The 14,767-nt window shown below is 47.7% G+C and overlaps 1 protein-coding gene across 6 annotated transcripts in view; it reads right to left on the reverse strand.

The window, feature by feature from the left end:
* The window catches only part of FAM193A (family with sequence similarity 193 member A), a 198,337-nt gene that overhangs the window by 98,207 nt on the left and 85,363 nt on the right, over positions 1-14,767 (reverse strand). For 4 of the 6 annotated variants that reach the window (XM_021938200.2, XM_021938199.2, XM_009197085.4 and 1 more), the window contains exons 3-5: positions 11,396-11,532; positions 10,251-10,418; positions 5,264-5,498 (exon numbers count right to left, since the gene is read on the reverse strand). In XM_021938200.2, coding sequence (XP_021793892.1) covers positions 5,264-5,498; positions 10,251-10,418; positions 11,396-11,532 — 540 coding nt within the window. The remainder of the gene's footprint in view (positions 1-5,263; positions 5,499-10,250; positions 10,419-11,395; positions 11,533-14,767) is intronic. The other 2 variants (XM_017955690.3, XM_031664776.1) reach the window with 1 other exon arrangement.

Below are 14,767 nucleotides of genomic sequence, written 5' to 3' on the forward strand. Positions count from 1 at the left end.
AGAAAATTTGCATTTGCTGCTGTTGGCTTGAAAGGTCCTATACACTTAAAGGCCTTTCTGATTAAGATCAGTGGTGATACGAACAAATATCATTTTTTGATATTAATAAAAGTGTCAACATCCAGAAGATATTCAGTGAACCAATATTTGCAAAATGACCTATGAATGACACTAGAAAAACATGTATAAGTAGGGAGTCCATTCATGGAGTGAGCTGGAACCTGTGGACTTGAATGGAACAGAGTAGGGTAAGTTCAGTGATATAGTTTCAGACTCTACATCGCAACTAACCATTAAGAAACTCTCACGCATTGGTGTACTCTCAGAGAAATCTACCAGGATTTGAAGAGGCTATTAAAATATTCTTCCTGGCAGGGCGCGGTGGCTCACGGCTGTAATCCCAGCACTTTGGGAGGCTAAGACAGACGAATCACGAGGTCAGGAGATCAAGACCATCCTGGCTAGCACAGTGAAACCCTGTCTCTACTAAAAATACAAAAAATTAGCCTGATGTGGTGGCACCCACCTGTAGTCCCAGCTCCTCGGGAGGCTGAGGCAGGAGAATCACTTGAATCCAGGAAGCAGAGGTTGCAGTGAGCCGAGATCACAAGAGACAGAGTGAGATTTTTTTTGAGACAGAGCAAGACTCCATCTCAAAAAAAAAAAAAAAAAAAAATTATTCTTCCTTTTTCCAACTACGTATCTGTAAAAAGTTGAATTTTCTTCAGTAACTTCAACCAGAAGTTGAACAGACTGAATGCAGAAGATGAAGCTCCCACTGCTTCTACAGAGAGATCTAAGAGGTGTGAGTGACCCACTCTTCTTAAGAAATATGTTGGCCAGGTGCGGTGGCTCATGCCTGTAATCCCAGCACTTTGGGAGTCCAAGGCAGGCAGATCACCTGAGGTCAGGAGTTCGAGACCAGACTGGCCAACATGGTGGAATCCCGTCTCTACTAAAAAAATACAAAAAAATTAGCCAGGTGTGGTGGCGGGCACCTGCAATCCCAGCTACTTGGGAGGCTGAGGCAGGAGAATCACTTGAACCCGGGAGGCAGAGGTTTCAGTGAGCCAAGATCACACCATTGCATTCCAACCTGGGCAACAATGTTTTATTCTGGAAAACAGTTATTTTTACATGTGTAGTTTATGTTACATTATCTAATATAAAAGTGTATTGTTTGTTACATTCTCTAATATATGTGAAATATGCAATTTATGTAATCTAATGAGAGCTTACATTTTTAAAATGACAATAAGCATTTAAAAAATTTCTCAGTTTGAATTTCAATAAAGCAAGTACTGGTATAAGTCTGCATAAAAAAGCACACTTCGGGGTCCTAAATTTTTAAGTATTAAGGGGCCTGAGTACAAAACTGTTGAGAATTACTGCCCTGAGACACTGAGTTTATCTTAAGCTGGTACTGCATAGATCACTGGATGGCAGTGTAATAATGTGGCTATAAATGTGTGAAGATTTTTGGGTCCTGACTGGAATAACCCAACCATAAAGAGACTGGCTGGCATTAGTCGATAAGAAATTACTGTCAGTCTTCATGGATGTGACAATGGAACTGTGGCTACGTAAGATAATGCATGACTATTTTTAGAGACACTTATTGGAATATTCTAAGACAAAAAGGCACATTGTCTGGAACCCATATTAAAATACTGCATCAAAAAGAGGGTGGAAGAGAAAGTGGAAGAAAAAGAAGGCATAATGAAGTCAGAGTGGCAAAATGCTGATTAACTGTGGATCTGGGTAAGGAGTACACAGAGATTCGCTGTAGTCTCCACCCAGAATCCAGAATTCTACATTACAACATCTCGCAGACCATTTTCAATGAAGTCCTGTATTTTGTGTTTGAGATCACTTTTTCTTTGATGTTCTGTAGCTGTCACTATCCTATATCCAGAGAAGGCTTTTTCAACATTTTACCTGGGAAATCTGATAAGCTTCCTTGCTGAACACTAGTATTTTTCAGTAATTCTGAGAATTTCTCAGCTATCATCTCCACCCTTATTCTGCTTCTCTTTGGGGACTCTGATTACTGGTGGCTAGACATCTTCACTGCATCCTTCAGGTCTCAACCTCTCTTCCGTGGCCCATCTCTTTGTTTCTTTGAGTTACATTCTATAGCATTCCTGTACTTCCTTCTTGCAACTCACCAGTTCTCTTTTCAGCTGTTTATTCTGTTTTATCTATCCATTAAGCTTTTCCAGAAAATTATGTTTTTGTTTCTAGTTTTAATTTTTTCAAATCTGAATGATCCTTGCTGTCCCTTTCAGTGCCCGGAGTTTCCACTTCAACCTTACTGAGGGTGCTGTCACTTACAGTCCCGGCATTATGTGCAGACCCCATCCTGGGCTAGGTTGTATCTTGTCTCCGGGATCAGAAGAAATCCCCGCAGCAAATGCTGACTTTCAAGCCCATGTATTTCTCAGGATTCCAGCTTTCAACTGGTTTTTCACCACTACAACTTATTCCCTTTCATGCCATCTCAGTTATACACTTTAAAACATTTCATCTTTGTTCTGAGAGAGAGTTTTGCTCTTGTTGCCCAGGCTGAAGTGCAGTGGCACAACCTCGGCTCACTGCAATCTCCACCTCCCAGGTTCAAGCGATTCTCCTGCCTTAGCCTCCCGAGTAGCTGGGATTATAGGCGCGTGCCACCATGCCTGGCTAAGTTTTTGGTGGAGACGGGATTTCATCATGTTGGCCAGGCTTGTCTCTAGCTCCTGACCTCAGGTAATCCAACCACCTCGGCCTCCCAAAATACTGGGATTACAGCCGTAAGCTACTACGCCCGGCTTATTTTTTAATTATCTAGTAAATTCAGTTGTTTCCCTTGAAGGAAGGAATAGTTAAGGCTATCTAGTCTGCTGGACCCCTAAAAATCAATGTGGATATTTCTATGTGTAAAGGAAGTGAAAAAAGACACTGATCAAACAGCTTCAGAGTATATGCATTTTTTTCAAGCCACAAGAAATTCTTTTTTTTTTCTTTTGTTTTGTTTTGTTGTGTGTGTGAGACAGTCTCACTCTGTCACCCCGACTGGAGTACAGTGGCACGATCCTGGCTCAATGCAACCTCTGCCTCCCTGGTTCAAGCGATTCTCCTGCCTCAGCCTCCCAAGTAGCTGGGACTACAGGTGCCTGCCACTATGCCCGGCTAATTTTTGTATTTTTAGTAGAGATGGGGTTTCATCATATTGGCCAGGCTGGTCTCGAACTCCTGACCTCAGGTGATCCGCCCGCTTCGGACTCCCAAAGTGCTGGGATTACAGGTGTGAGCCACTGCACCCGGCCTCAAGCCACAATAAATTATTTCTATGTAAACTGCTAGGAATTTGCTGTAATAATCAAATTAATTTTTGTCAGCTTCATACAACAGTGTCCTACAGTAACTATGTGAGGAGGCACAGACCTCCCTAGCACTTTCTGGAGAGCAGCAGCAGCTCTCTTCACTACCAGAGTCTCTCTGGGCACCAGGTTTAGGTGGGCTGGACAGCATCCTTCTTAACCTGAGCCAATGTTCTTGTAAAAGACAGAGGACGGGCTCTGGATTTGAACCTCTGAAGGGCGGGCAGACTCTCAGATAGAGATGGGGAGGCAGTGCTGCGAGAGATGCCAGAGGAAGGAAGAGGTACCAGAAGGAAGCCTGGTGGCACTACCCAGTGGACTCAGACCTTGAAACAGGATAACTGCCCCCCACCCCACCCCCACCCCTCACCCTACTCTTTCACCTCGCTACCTCTTCTCAGAACAGTGCTTGGTGCAGTGAAGCTTGAGGAAGGCTGTGAACCCCCTGAAATGACTTACAATTATATGTATGTAATTTTTTCTTTTCTTTTTGAGATAGGATCTCACTCTCTTGCCCAGGCTGGAGTGCACTGGCTCACCACAGCCTCAACCCTGAGCTCAAATGATCCTCTTGCCTCACAGCCTCTTGAGTAGCACGCATCATCACGCCTGGTTAATTTAATTTTAAATTTTTTTGGTATAGATGGGGTCTCCCCATGTTGCCCAGGCTGGTCTCAAGTTCTTGGGCTCAAGCGATCCTCCCACTTTTGGCTTCCCAAAATCCCAAAATTACAGGTATGAGCCACTATGCCCGGGCTATATGTAAATTTTTCCAAGAGGGTCCATCAACTTGAGAATCAGATAAAGACCAATGCCGGTGCTTACTATATTTGTTTTAAAATGTAGTTTTACCACTAAGAAAGCACCCAAAACTAGATGCTCAGCCCTCTCACCATGTGATGCCCTGTACCACCTCTGGATTCTTCAGAGTCCAAGTCCCCACCTGCAAGAAGGCTCTACCTATCTACATGGGTAGATGTGGCCCCTCAAACTTGGACTTCTCAGCCTTCCTAACCATAATAAATAAATTCCTTTCTTTATTTAAAGAAAGAAAGCACCTAAAACTAGCACCCAAATACACGTAAGTATTATTTAATAATAAAGTTTAAATGATGATGAAAAACTCCACAGACGAATAGTAACAGTCAAGGAAGCTTTGAGGGCTTATCTCTGGGACGCATGGTCTCCTTCCAAACCACGGGGGCACTGAGGCTGTTGAGAACTGACCACAGCGTACCCGTAACCATATTTCCATACCATGCTCCTTCCACCCAATATGGTGATTCCTCTTTTGAGGGGGCCAGACCCATCTGTGTCTCTCTCTTGTTATGACTGCCAGATCCCCATTGGCAAGGATGGGGACAGGGCCTGTCTTGAGACTGCAAGCAGATCCTTAACTCAGTGCTGGCTTATTGGGTGAATGCATGCATGCATGAATGAATGAATGCCACTGGGCTGTAAACAAGTTGTTCTCTACAGCCTTCACGCTCTTCATGGGCATTTCACCTAATAACAGCTCTGTCTACAGCAACAAAAGAATGAACAACCTAAGTAGGACACTGGAGATTTCTCTGTCTCCTTATAAAGGCACACACACAGGTGCTCCCCTCAAACTGCCCCATGCCTCATTCCCTGGGCCTCAAGGTCCTCCAAACGGTACTTCCATGAGGTGACACCTGGTTATCAATCCACCCAATGCTCTTATCCAGTGGCAAAGTCCAGAGGAAAGACAAACAGGAGAGGAAATAGGTCCTCTCCCACAGAGGAGAGGGGCCTATGACAGTGTGTGGGGGTGGGACAGCGAGGTCAGCATATAAGCATGAGAAGCTTCCTCCTGCCACATGCTTCTCTTCTCTTCAGTTCATCCAAACAGAAAGAAAAACACACGTTTTCTCTCTTACCAGAGTGCCAAGGAAGGTGCTGATGGAGCGTGCAGCCTGGCAGAGGGCGCCGTACTCCTCAAGCAGGAGGGAGATGAACTGGTGCGCTTGTGGCGGACCCTGCAGGCCAGATGGTGCCTTCACTTTGGCCGCAGCCGACAGCTGCCGGAGCAGGCGGACCTTCATCTCTAGCACGTACTCTCGAGCTTGCTGTTCCAGACGCTGGTACAGCTGGTAGGGGTCCCTCTCGCAGAGCCTGCACAGAGAAGAGGGTCACCAGGGCCTGCCCACCAGGGCCTGTGGGTGCTGTGATGTCAGTGGGCATCTTTTCTGAAGCCCTTCAACAGGTGACCACCTCTGGATGATCACACAGTCATCTTCCTCATAACCACCTGTGAGAGGCATGATCACCCCACCTAATGGATGGAGAATCCGGGGCACAGAGTGTCACCAGGGAACTAACAGGAAAAGTGACATTTATTGAGTTTCTCCTGTACAGCACAGTTCATGCACATGCACTAATTCAGTTTGCTGCGTGTAGGTTCAGTGCCTGCTTTACAGATGGGACATTTTGGCCCACACAGGTTGGGTGAGTTGCATGAACTCACACAGCTGGAAGAGCACGCTACCACCTCTCAGCAGCTGGCCCCAGACGAACACGCTCAGACACGAGGCTGGGGACAACTCCGTTAAAGGCTTATATGTTAACAAGTAAAAAGCACTGATCCCAGTAGAGGTGCCACCTGGCTGCAGATCTGGGGCAGCCTGCTCTTTCCTTCTTTCTACAGGCTCAGTGTACAATCCAAATGGGTTTGTAATAGGCTTATCAAAAGAGGAAACTTTAGACACAATTTATCCTTTGTTAAAAATTATCCCACCAAAAAAACAATAAAGGTGTGTAAAATAAAATTTGTAGGCTGAAGGCTGGGCGCAGAGGCTCACACCTATAATCCCAGTACTCTGGGAGGCCGAGGCGGGCAGATCACGAGGTCAGGAGATCAAGACCATCCTGGCCAACACGGTGAAATCCTGTCTCTACTGAAAACAAACAAACAAACAAAAAAACCAAAAAATTAGCCGGGCGTGGTGGCGGGCACCTGTAGTCCCAGTTACTCAGGAGGCTGAGGCAGGAGAATGGTGTGAACCCAGGAGGCGGAGCTTGCAGTGAGCCAAGATAGCGCCACTGTACTCCAGCCTGGGCAACAGAATGAGACTCTGTCTCAAAAAAAAAAAAAAAAAAGGAAATTTGTAGGCTGAAGGGTAGGAAAAAAATAATACATGTCCCATGACTAAGCCACAAATGCAATGAACATTTTCATGAATTTCCCTCCAAACTTTGGGATAATCCATTTTTTTATTGACACAAATATGTGTATGATAATCCACATCTTAAAACTTATTCTACAGTACTGGCATTGCTATGGTTCAATTTAATTGTATTTTAATCCAGGAGCCTCTAGATGGAAACCTAAAGCCATTGATGTAATAACAAAAATTCATCCACAACCCATCACCAGGAGAAACCAGTTTGAGTTCATCACTCCAATAAAAATGAGTTGTAAAATGTATTAAACTACAGCTCCTGGATTTTACATAGTAAATCCTTTCACCTTCTACATACCATATCATGTCAAAAGAAATGAAAGTTGTCACCTGTTCTATTTTTAAATTGCCATACTACCTAGCTAGGTTGTAAAAGACAAGTGCCAAGTAAAATCTTGCAATGGAACATGTGAAGCCTTATGGAAAATGTGGATTAAAAAATAGTGTTGATGGATGGGATTCCTATTATGGTTAGTACATTTCAGATAGACATTAATTTTTTTGAGTATGACAATTGTAATTTCAACTACTAGTATAAAAAACTGTCCTCTGAAATAGAATGTATTTCATCTGCTAGAAGAAAGCCACAGAAGAGTCAAATTTTGACAGAGACAACCAAACTCAGAAGCAGACTGGACACCCACGTCACTGTTCTCTAAGCATGTCGGACTTACGTCCCTTTTATTTATTTATTTATTTTTTGGGGGGGTCTATTTCTGTATTTTATAAATTTAAGGAAATAACCATGTGATAATTTCGCAAACAGATTTTTTTAAGTTATATAAAAAGGAGGCAGCGAGGCTGGGCGTGGTGGCTCACACCTGTAATCCCAGCACTTTGTGAGGCAAGATCGAGACCATCCTGGCTAACGCGGCGAAACCCCATCTCTACTAAAAATACAAAAAATTAGCTGGCGTAGTGGCGGGTGCCTGTAGTCCCAGCTACTCGGGAGGCTGAGGCAGGAGAATGGCGTGAATCCAGGAGGCAGAGTTTGCAGTGAGCCAAGATTGCGCCACTGCACTCCAGCCTGGGTGACAGAGTGAGACCCCGTCTCAAAAAAAAAAAAAAAAAAAAAAAAAAAAAGGAGACAGCGATATGCTGAAGATGCTATGGAAGCTCATTCGCTAACTCTCACATACATTCAACAGATACTGGCACATCAACCACACACTGGCTGCTACTCTAAGGTACTGAAGTTGCAACGTTAATGATCTGTGAAGTCATAGGTTTGATGTGAAGGTTATACATTTTTTCCTAATACTCACTAGGAAACCTAACTTCCTTTGTTGTTTTTTTGTTTTTGTTTTTGGAGACAGGGTTTTACTCTGTTGCCCAGGCTGGAGTGCAGTGGAGCAATCCTAGCTCACTGCAGCACTGAACTCCTGAGCTTGAGAGCTGCTCCTGCCTCAGCCTCCCAAGCAACTGAGACCACAAGTGTGCTTCATTACACCTGGCTAATTTTTTAATTTTGTGTAGAGACAAGTCACTATGTTGCCCAGGCTAGTCTTGAACTGTTGGGCCCAAGAAATCCTCCCAAAGTGCTGGGATTACAGATGTGAGCCACCATGCTTGGCTGGAAATCTAACTTCTAATAAAAGCACATACCACAGAGAAGGACCTCTTGCAATACCAGTGGCTCGAAGGTCAAACCCTGAACATACTTGGCTGAATTCAATGAGTTAACCTAATCTACGGCTAATCACTATCCTTGCCTCCAGGATAAAATCTACCGCAAAGCAAACATCAGTTTATAAAACTCCCGGCTGGGCACAGTGGCTCACGCCTGTAATCCCAATACTTTGGGAGACCGAGGCGGGTGGATCACAAGGTCAGGAGTTCAAGGCCAGCCTGGCCAAGATGGTGAAATCCCATCTCTACTAAAAATACAAAAATCAGCTGGGCACAGTGGCAGGCGCCTGTAATCCCAGCTACTCAGGAGGCTGAGGCAGGAGAATCGCTTGAACTCAGGCGGCAGAGGTTGTAGTGAGCTGAGATTACAACCACTGCACACCAGCCTGGGCGACAGAGTGAGACTCTGAGGGGAGGGAGGAAAAAAAAAATCTCTCCCAAATGTGATGCATTCAAAATGTGAGAAAGAAACCCAAATGAGAATCAACCCACGAAATAGCCATCTCAAATCTGTTGCTTTCATTTGAAACATTTCAAAAAACATAAAAGGCCGGGCGCAGTGGCTCACACCTGTAATCCCAGCACTTTGGGAGGCCGAGACGAGAGGATCATGAGGTCAGGAGATCGAGACCATCCTGGCTAACACGGTGAAACCCCGTCTCTACTAAAAATACAAAAAATTAGTCAGGTGCAGTGGCGGGCGCCTGTAGTCCCAGCTACTCGGGAGGCTGAGGCAGGAGAATGGCGTGAACCCAGGAGGCGGAGCTTGCAGTGAGTCAAGATTGCGCCACTGCACTCCAGCCTGGGCGACAGAGCAAGACTCCGTCTCAAAAAATAAAAATAAAAAAATTAAAAAAGGCCAGGCGCGGTGGCTCAAGCCTGTAATCCCAGCACTTTGGGAGGCCGAGACAGGCGGATCACGAGGTCAGGAGATCAAGACCATCCTGGCTAACAGGGTGAAACCCCGTCTCTACTAAAAAATACAAAGAGCTAGCCGGGCAAGGTGGCGGGCGCCTGTAGTCTCAGCTACTCGGGAGGCTGAGGCAGGAGAATGGCGTGAACTCAGGAGGCAGAGCTTGCAGTGAGCTGAGATCCCGCCACTGCACTCCAGCCTGGGCGACAGAGCGAGACTCCGCCTCAAAAAAATAAAATAAAATAAAATAAAATAATAAAATAAAAATACGTTACGTCGCTGGGCACAGTGGCTCACGCCTGTAATTCCAGCACTTTGGGAGGTCAAAGCAGGTGGATTACGTTTGAGACCAACCTGACCAACATGGTGAAACCCCGTCTCTATTAAAATACAAAAATGAGCTGGGCACAGTGGTGGGCACCTGTAATCCCAGTTACTTGGGAAGCTGAGACATAAGAATAGCTTGAACCTAGGAGGCGGGGGTTGCAGTGAGCTGAGATCACACAATTGCACTCCAGCCTGGGTGACAGAGCAAGAGTCCGTCTCAAAAAAAAAAAAAAAAGTTACATCAAACTATAAGGAAGAATAAAAATTATGGCCACCTCAAATTCTGTGTGGTTACTGAGCATAAGGTATCTGCTGAAGAACAGCTGCGGCATCAAGACAAACAGCCACACAGCCAGGCACGCCTCGGCTGTCTCGGCCTCATGAGCCACAGGCACATACACAAGCTACCCAACCTCACAGAGCCCCATTTTCTCACTTTGTAAATGGGCTAACTCCGCCTTTCTCCTTGGGTTGATAAAGGCAAGAGTGCTTGTAAAAGTACTCTGCATCATCCGGGGCACAGGGGGACTCAGAAAGGCAAGTATTATCATCAGTCTTCACACAAACAAGTGACAGAAACATTTCTTGTGTAATTACACAGGCAATAGCGTTTCATCGGAATCAGAAAAATTCAAGATGTCTGGCCTAGGGGGCTCGCTTTTGCCAGTCCATCTGCTGCAGACTCGACAGGCACCAAAGGCTGAGCAAGCCCAGCTGAGCACTGTAAGGAAAGCCCATCCTGAAAGGAGCGGCTCCAAGCGCAGCGGGCAGGGCAGGGGTTTGCACACGGCCAAAACAGGAAGGGGTGGTATGTACCGATCCACGAGCTCCTTTACTCCCTCCTTGTCAGGCACCAGAGACTGGTCCTGGTCATCTGCCAGCGGGGTCCCTGCCTGGCGGTAGATGCAGCGCACTGTGTAGCGCACTTCTGACCAGTAGTTCTGCAGCTGCTGAGGTTCCCGGTCCGCCTCTGCTGAAATTTCTCTGTGAGACAACACAGGAAGGTTAGAAACTCACCACAATCTGCTGCCCTTCCTCACCTAGCACATTGTCCTCAGAGGACCTCCCAGACTCTTGTACCTTGCCCAGCTCCCAGGAGCCGGCAATCAGGGTGATGGCATCCCCAGCACAGCTCCCAGGGTGCACTCTGCGTAAGAGCTTAGCCACTGCACAGATGACAGGAGCATCTGTGGCTACTGTCCATAATAAGGGTACCCACATCCCCACTGCTGATCTGGCCTTCACCTCCAAGGTACCTAATGGGCAGCCTTGCCCCCACCCTTTGACCCCCACTTGGCTACATACATTCCTTCCTGAGCCAGAGCACAGAGCATTTTTAGATCCGCTCCCGGGCTTGGCATGGTGGCTCATGCCTGTAATCCCAGCACTTTGGGAGGTGAAGACGGACTAATTGCTTGAGTCCAGGAGTTTGAGACCAGCCTGGGCAACATGGCAAAGCCCCATCTCTACAAAGTATACAAAAATTAGCTCCACATGGTGGTGCGCACCTGTAGTCCCAGATACCGGGACTGAAGTGGGAGAAGTCACTTGAGCCTGGAAGGCGGAGGTTGTGGTGAGCCGAGATCACGCCACTGCCCTCCAGCCTGGAGGACAGAGCCAGACCCCGCCTCAAAAAAAAAAGACGAGCTCCTGGGCTCTCCCCTCAGCCACTCAGTGGCAGCCAGTCAGGCTCTCCCCTCTCACTCCTCTCATTCACTGAGGCTGCTCTTAGATTCTGATTAAGGACTCCTCCTCTTGTTGTGAGGATGCTTCCTAGTGCCAGTTCCTCAAGAGCGGGAGTTTTTGTCTTACTCATCTGGTTCTTTCCCACAATAGCGAAGCAACTGCCTTACTCTTGTTGCTGTCTGTCACATTAGCCCAGTTTCTCGGTCCAGCTCCAATATGCAGGTCTGCATGTCACTGTGGACAGGTGTGAGCAACGTGGCACACACGTCACATACCTGCGCTCACTGCAGGCCTCGCACGAGCATGCGGTGTCCGAAGGCAGCGTCTGTGCACCCAGAGCGAGCCTCCCACCACTGCCGGCCTCCGGCTGGGAGCCACCAAGCGAGGAGTGAAGAAGAAAATCTTGGCTCTGCTTTAAAAAGAGAACAGAATAGACCAGTTATGTTAAAATGTTCAAGGCATCAATTTTTTATTAACTGCTCAGGAAAATGCCTTTTAAAAACTGTAAAACGTAGACATTGAAAAGAAACTATCTTGGCTGGATGCAGTGGCTCACATTTGTAATCTCAGCACTTTGGGAGTCTGAGGTGGGTGGATCACTGGGCAACATGATGAAACACCACTGCTACAAGAAATACAAAAAACAGGCTGGGCGTGTCGGAGCCTGCCTGTAGTCCCAGCTACCCAGGAGGCTGAGGTGTGAGGATCACCTGAGCCTGGGAAGTTGAGGCTATAGTGAGCCGTGATCATGCCCCACTGCACTTCTGCCTGGGTGACAGAGACATTGTCACACAGACACATGCACACAAAAAGGAAACAATTCGGCTGGGCATGGTGGTTCACACCTATAATCCCACCACTTTGGGAAGCCGAGATGGGAGGACCACTTGAAGAGCCCAGACGTTTGAGACCAGCCTGGGTAACATAGCAAGACCTCGTCTCTATTTAAAAATTTTTTAAAGTATAAAAATTAATTGATATTAAATTTAAAAAGGAACAGTTTTACTCCCACTGTCCTAATCATCACACATGATGATCACCTCAGTGGGCACCTCTGGAAAGTGACATACGCCCACGGTCGCCTGAGACAGCACTTGGTAGAAACCTAGTGACCTCTCTGAGCCTAGCATCAAGCAGCCGGGGCAGAGGCCTCTCCGTCCTGGGGAATCCCACAGCCTGCACTGCCTGCTCTGACTGAGGAACAAGGAGGCTTCAGAGAACACTTGGCCAGGCACGATGGCTCATGCCTGTAATCCCAGCACTTTGGGAGGCCGAGGCAGGCAGATCACCTGAGGTCAGGAGTTCAAGACCAGCCTGACCCACGTGGTGAAACCCATCTATTCTAAAAATACAAAAATTAGCCAGGCATGGTGGTGCACGCCTGTAATCTCAACTGCTCAGGAGGCTGAGGCAGGAGAATCGCTTGAACCTGGGAGGCAGAGGCTGCAGTGAGCCAAGATCGCGCCACTGCAGTCCAGCCTGAGAACCAGAGAGAGACTTTGTCTCAAAAAAAAAAAAAAAAAAAAAAAAAAAGAGAGAGAGAGAGAACACTGGGCAAAGACGTTCCTATGTCCCATGCCCAACAGTAAGCACCAAAAGGATTTCACCACCAACAACTAGAGAAACACAACATAACCTCAGGTTCCTCCTCCCGCTCAGTCACCCACCCATCCGGCACCAGGGCTCCTTCTAGAACAGGTCCTGAGAAGGACTCTGCTCCTTGGGAAAAGGGGCTCAGGTCTCAGAGCTGAGGGTGCCCACAGGGTGATGCAGGGTGCTAGAAAGGCTTCCCCAGGCTCACGATAGGGGCTGCCAGCTCCATAATCATTGCGTTCCCCTGATCCCCACAGCCTGAGGAAGAGAATCACAGTCACAAGAGAGACTTCCAGAAAGGAATTCACCTAAGTCACGAGTATTGCACTATTCCCACTCTGGTTCCCACAAGGAAAAGTGTGCTCTCCTTACTAACCCCTCCCCCAATCAAGCATGAAGCCACTGAGACAAGCCCTGAGAGAGACAGGTGGTGGCCTATGGCAAGGAGCCTGGGGCTCACCCTGGGCTGGACTTGGCCAGGTCTGTTCAGAGGCCTGCACCACCCCAGTCTGCTGCTGAGCCAAGCACAAGGAAACTCCCAAGGGCCTGTGGTGGGTGCTGTGGAGTTGGGACACAAAGACACTGGGGCAGGCCTCGCAGAAAAGACCCTGCAGCAGAAAAGACCCTGCAGCAGAAAAGCCTGAGCATTGCTAAGTGGGCAGAGGATTAAGACAGCAGGGGACCTAGCTCAGCTGCCACCAACACACAGAAGGGCAAGAGCTTGTGTCATCCTGAAAGAATCCCACCCCAAACAGGTCCTGCTGGGAAGCTGACCCCAGAATTACACCACGAGGGAGGGGGGCAGAGTGCGGGATGGCAGTGGTAGGGGGAGGGGGGCAGGCTGGTTGTGCCACACAGAGTCTCAACCAGACAGTCCAGCATGAAGTCCCTACCGAGGTCTCAAAAGTGCCCAAAGGTCTGAGGTTTTGCTCTGTTCTGAATGTTTGTGCTCCCGCCCGCCCCGTTCATAAGTTGAAATTTTAACCCCTAAGGGAATGTATCAGGAAGTGGGGCCTTTAGGAAGCGATTAGGTCATGAGGACGGCGTCTTCGTGAATGGGATTAATGTCCTTTTATAAAGGAGGCCCCAGAGAGCTGCCACATCCTTCCACCGCATGAGGACAGCGAGAGGGCACCAGCTATGAACCAAAGCTCAGCCCTCCCCAGGCACCAATCGCCAGCACCTTAATCTTAGACCTTCCAACCTTCCAGACTGTAAGATATAAATGTCCGCTGTTTATAAGCAGCCCAGCCCGTGGTATTTTGTTGTAGCAGCCTGAGCACACTACAGCAGCCTCCCCCAAGAAAGAGCCAGCAACCGCTGGGCCACCCATTAGGACCACAGACCTAGTGCTAGTGGGCCAAAAAGAACCCGAGACAACCCAGAGAGAACAAAGACCCCCAAGTCTCCACTCCAGAGCCCCTTCTCCATCCTGGAGGAACAGGGCAGGCATAAGGAGGCAGGACATACACCACCGCCCTCCGCCCATGGGGACTCCTGCCACCACTTCACTTGAGGGGAAGAGGCTTTGGATTAATTAGATGAGACATACAGGTTTTTTTGTTTTTGTTTTTTTGGTTTTTTTTTAGACAGGGTCTTGCTCTATCACCCAGGCTGGAGTGCAGTGGTGCAATCTCGGCTCACTGCAACCTCCACCTCCCACGCTCAAGCAATCGTCTCACCTCAGCCTCCTGAGCACCTGGGACCATAGGCGTGCACCACCATGCCTGGCTAACTTTTTGTATTTTTGGTAGACACAGGGTTTCACTATGGTGATCAGGTTGGTCTCAAACTCCTGAGCTCAAGTGATCCACCTGCCTTCGTTTCCAAAAGTGCTGTGATTACAGGCGTGAGCCAACACGCTCAGCCATATTTAGGTTTTTATGTAGACTGGACCTGAGTACCTGAAAATGAGGCTACTCCCATACCAAAAGTGGCTGAAAGGCCATGGGGTTCTGATTGATGAGGCATGGTAGGACAAGAAGAGGGCAGTGGTAGAGGAGGCTGTTTCCTAAGCGGGTCCGTTCCCTTCAACAAGCAAGGTTCACAGTCTC

This window comes from Papio anubis, chromosome 3 (assembly GCF_008728515.1).
Source record: "Papio anubis isolate 15944 chromosome 3, Panubis1.0, whole genome shotgun sequence".
NCBI classification, from domain to species: Eukaryota; Metazoa; Chordata; class Mammalia; order Primates; family Cercopithecidae; genus Papio; species Papio anubis.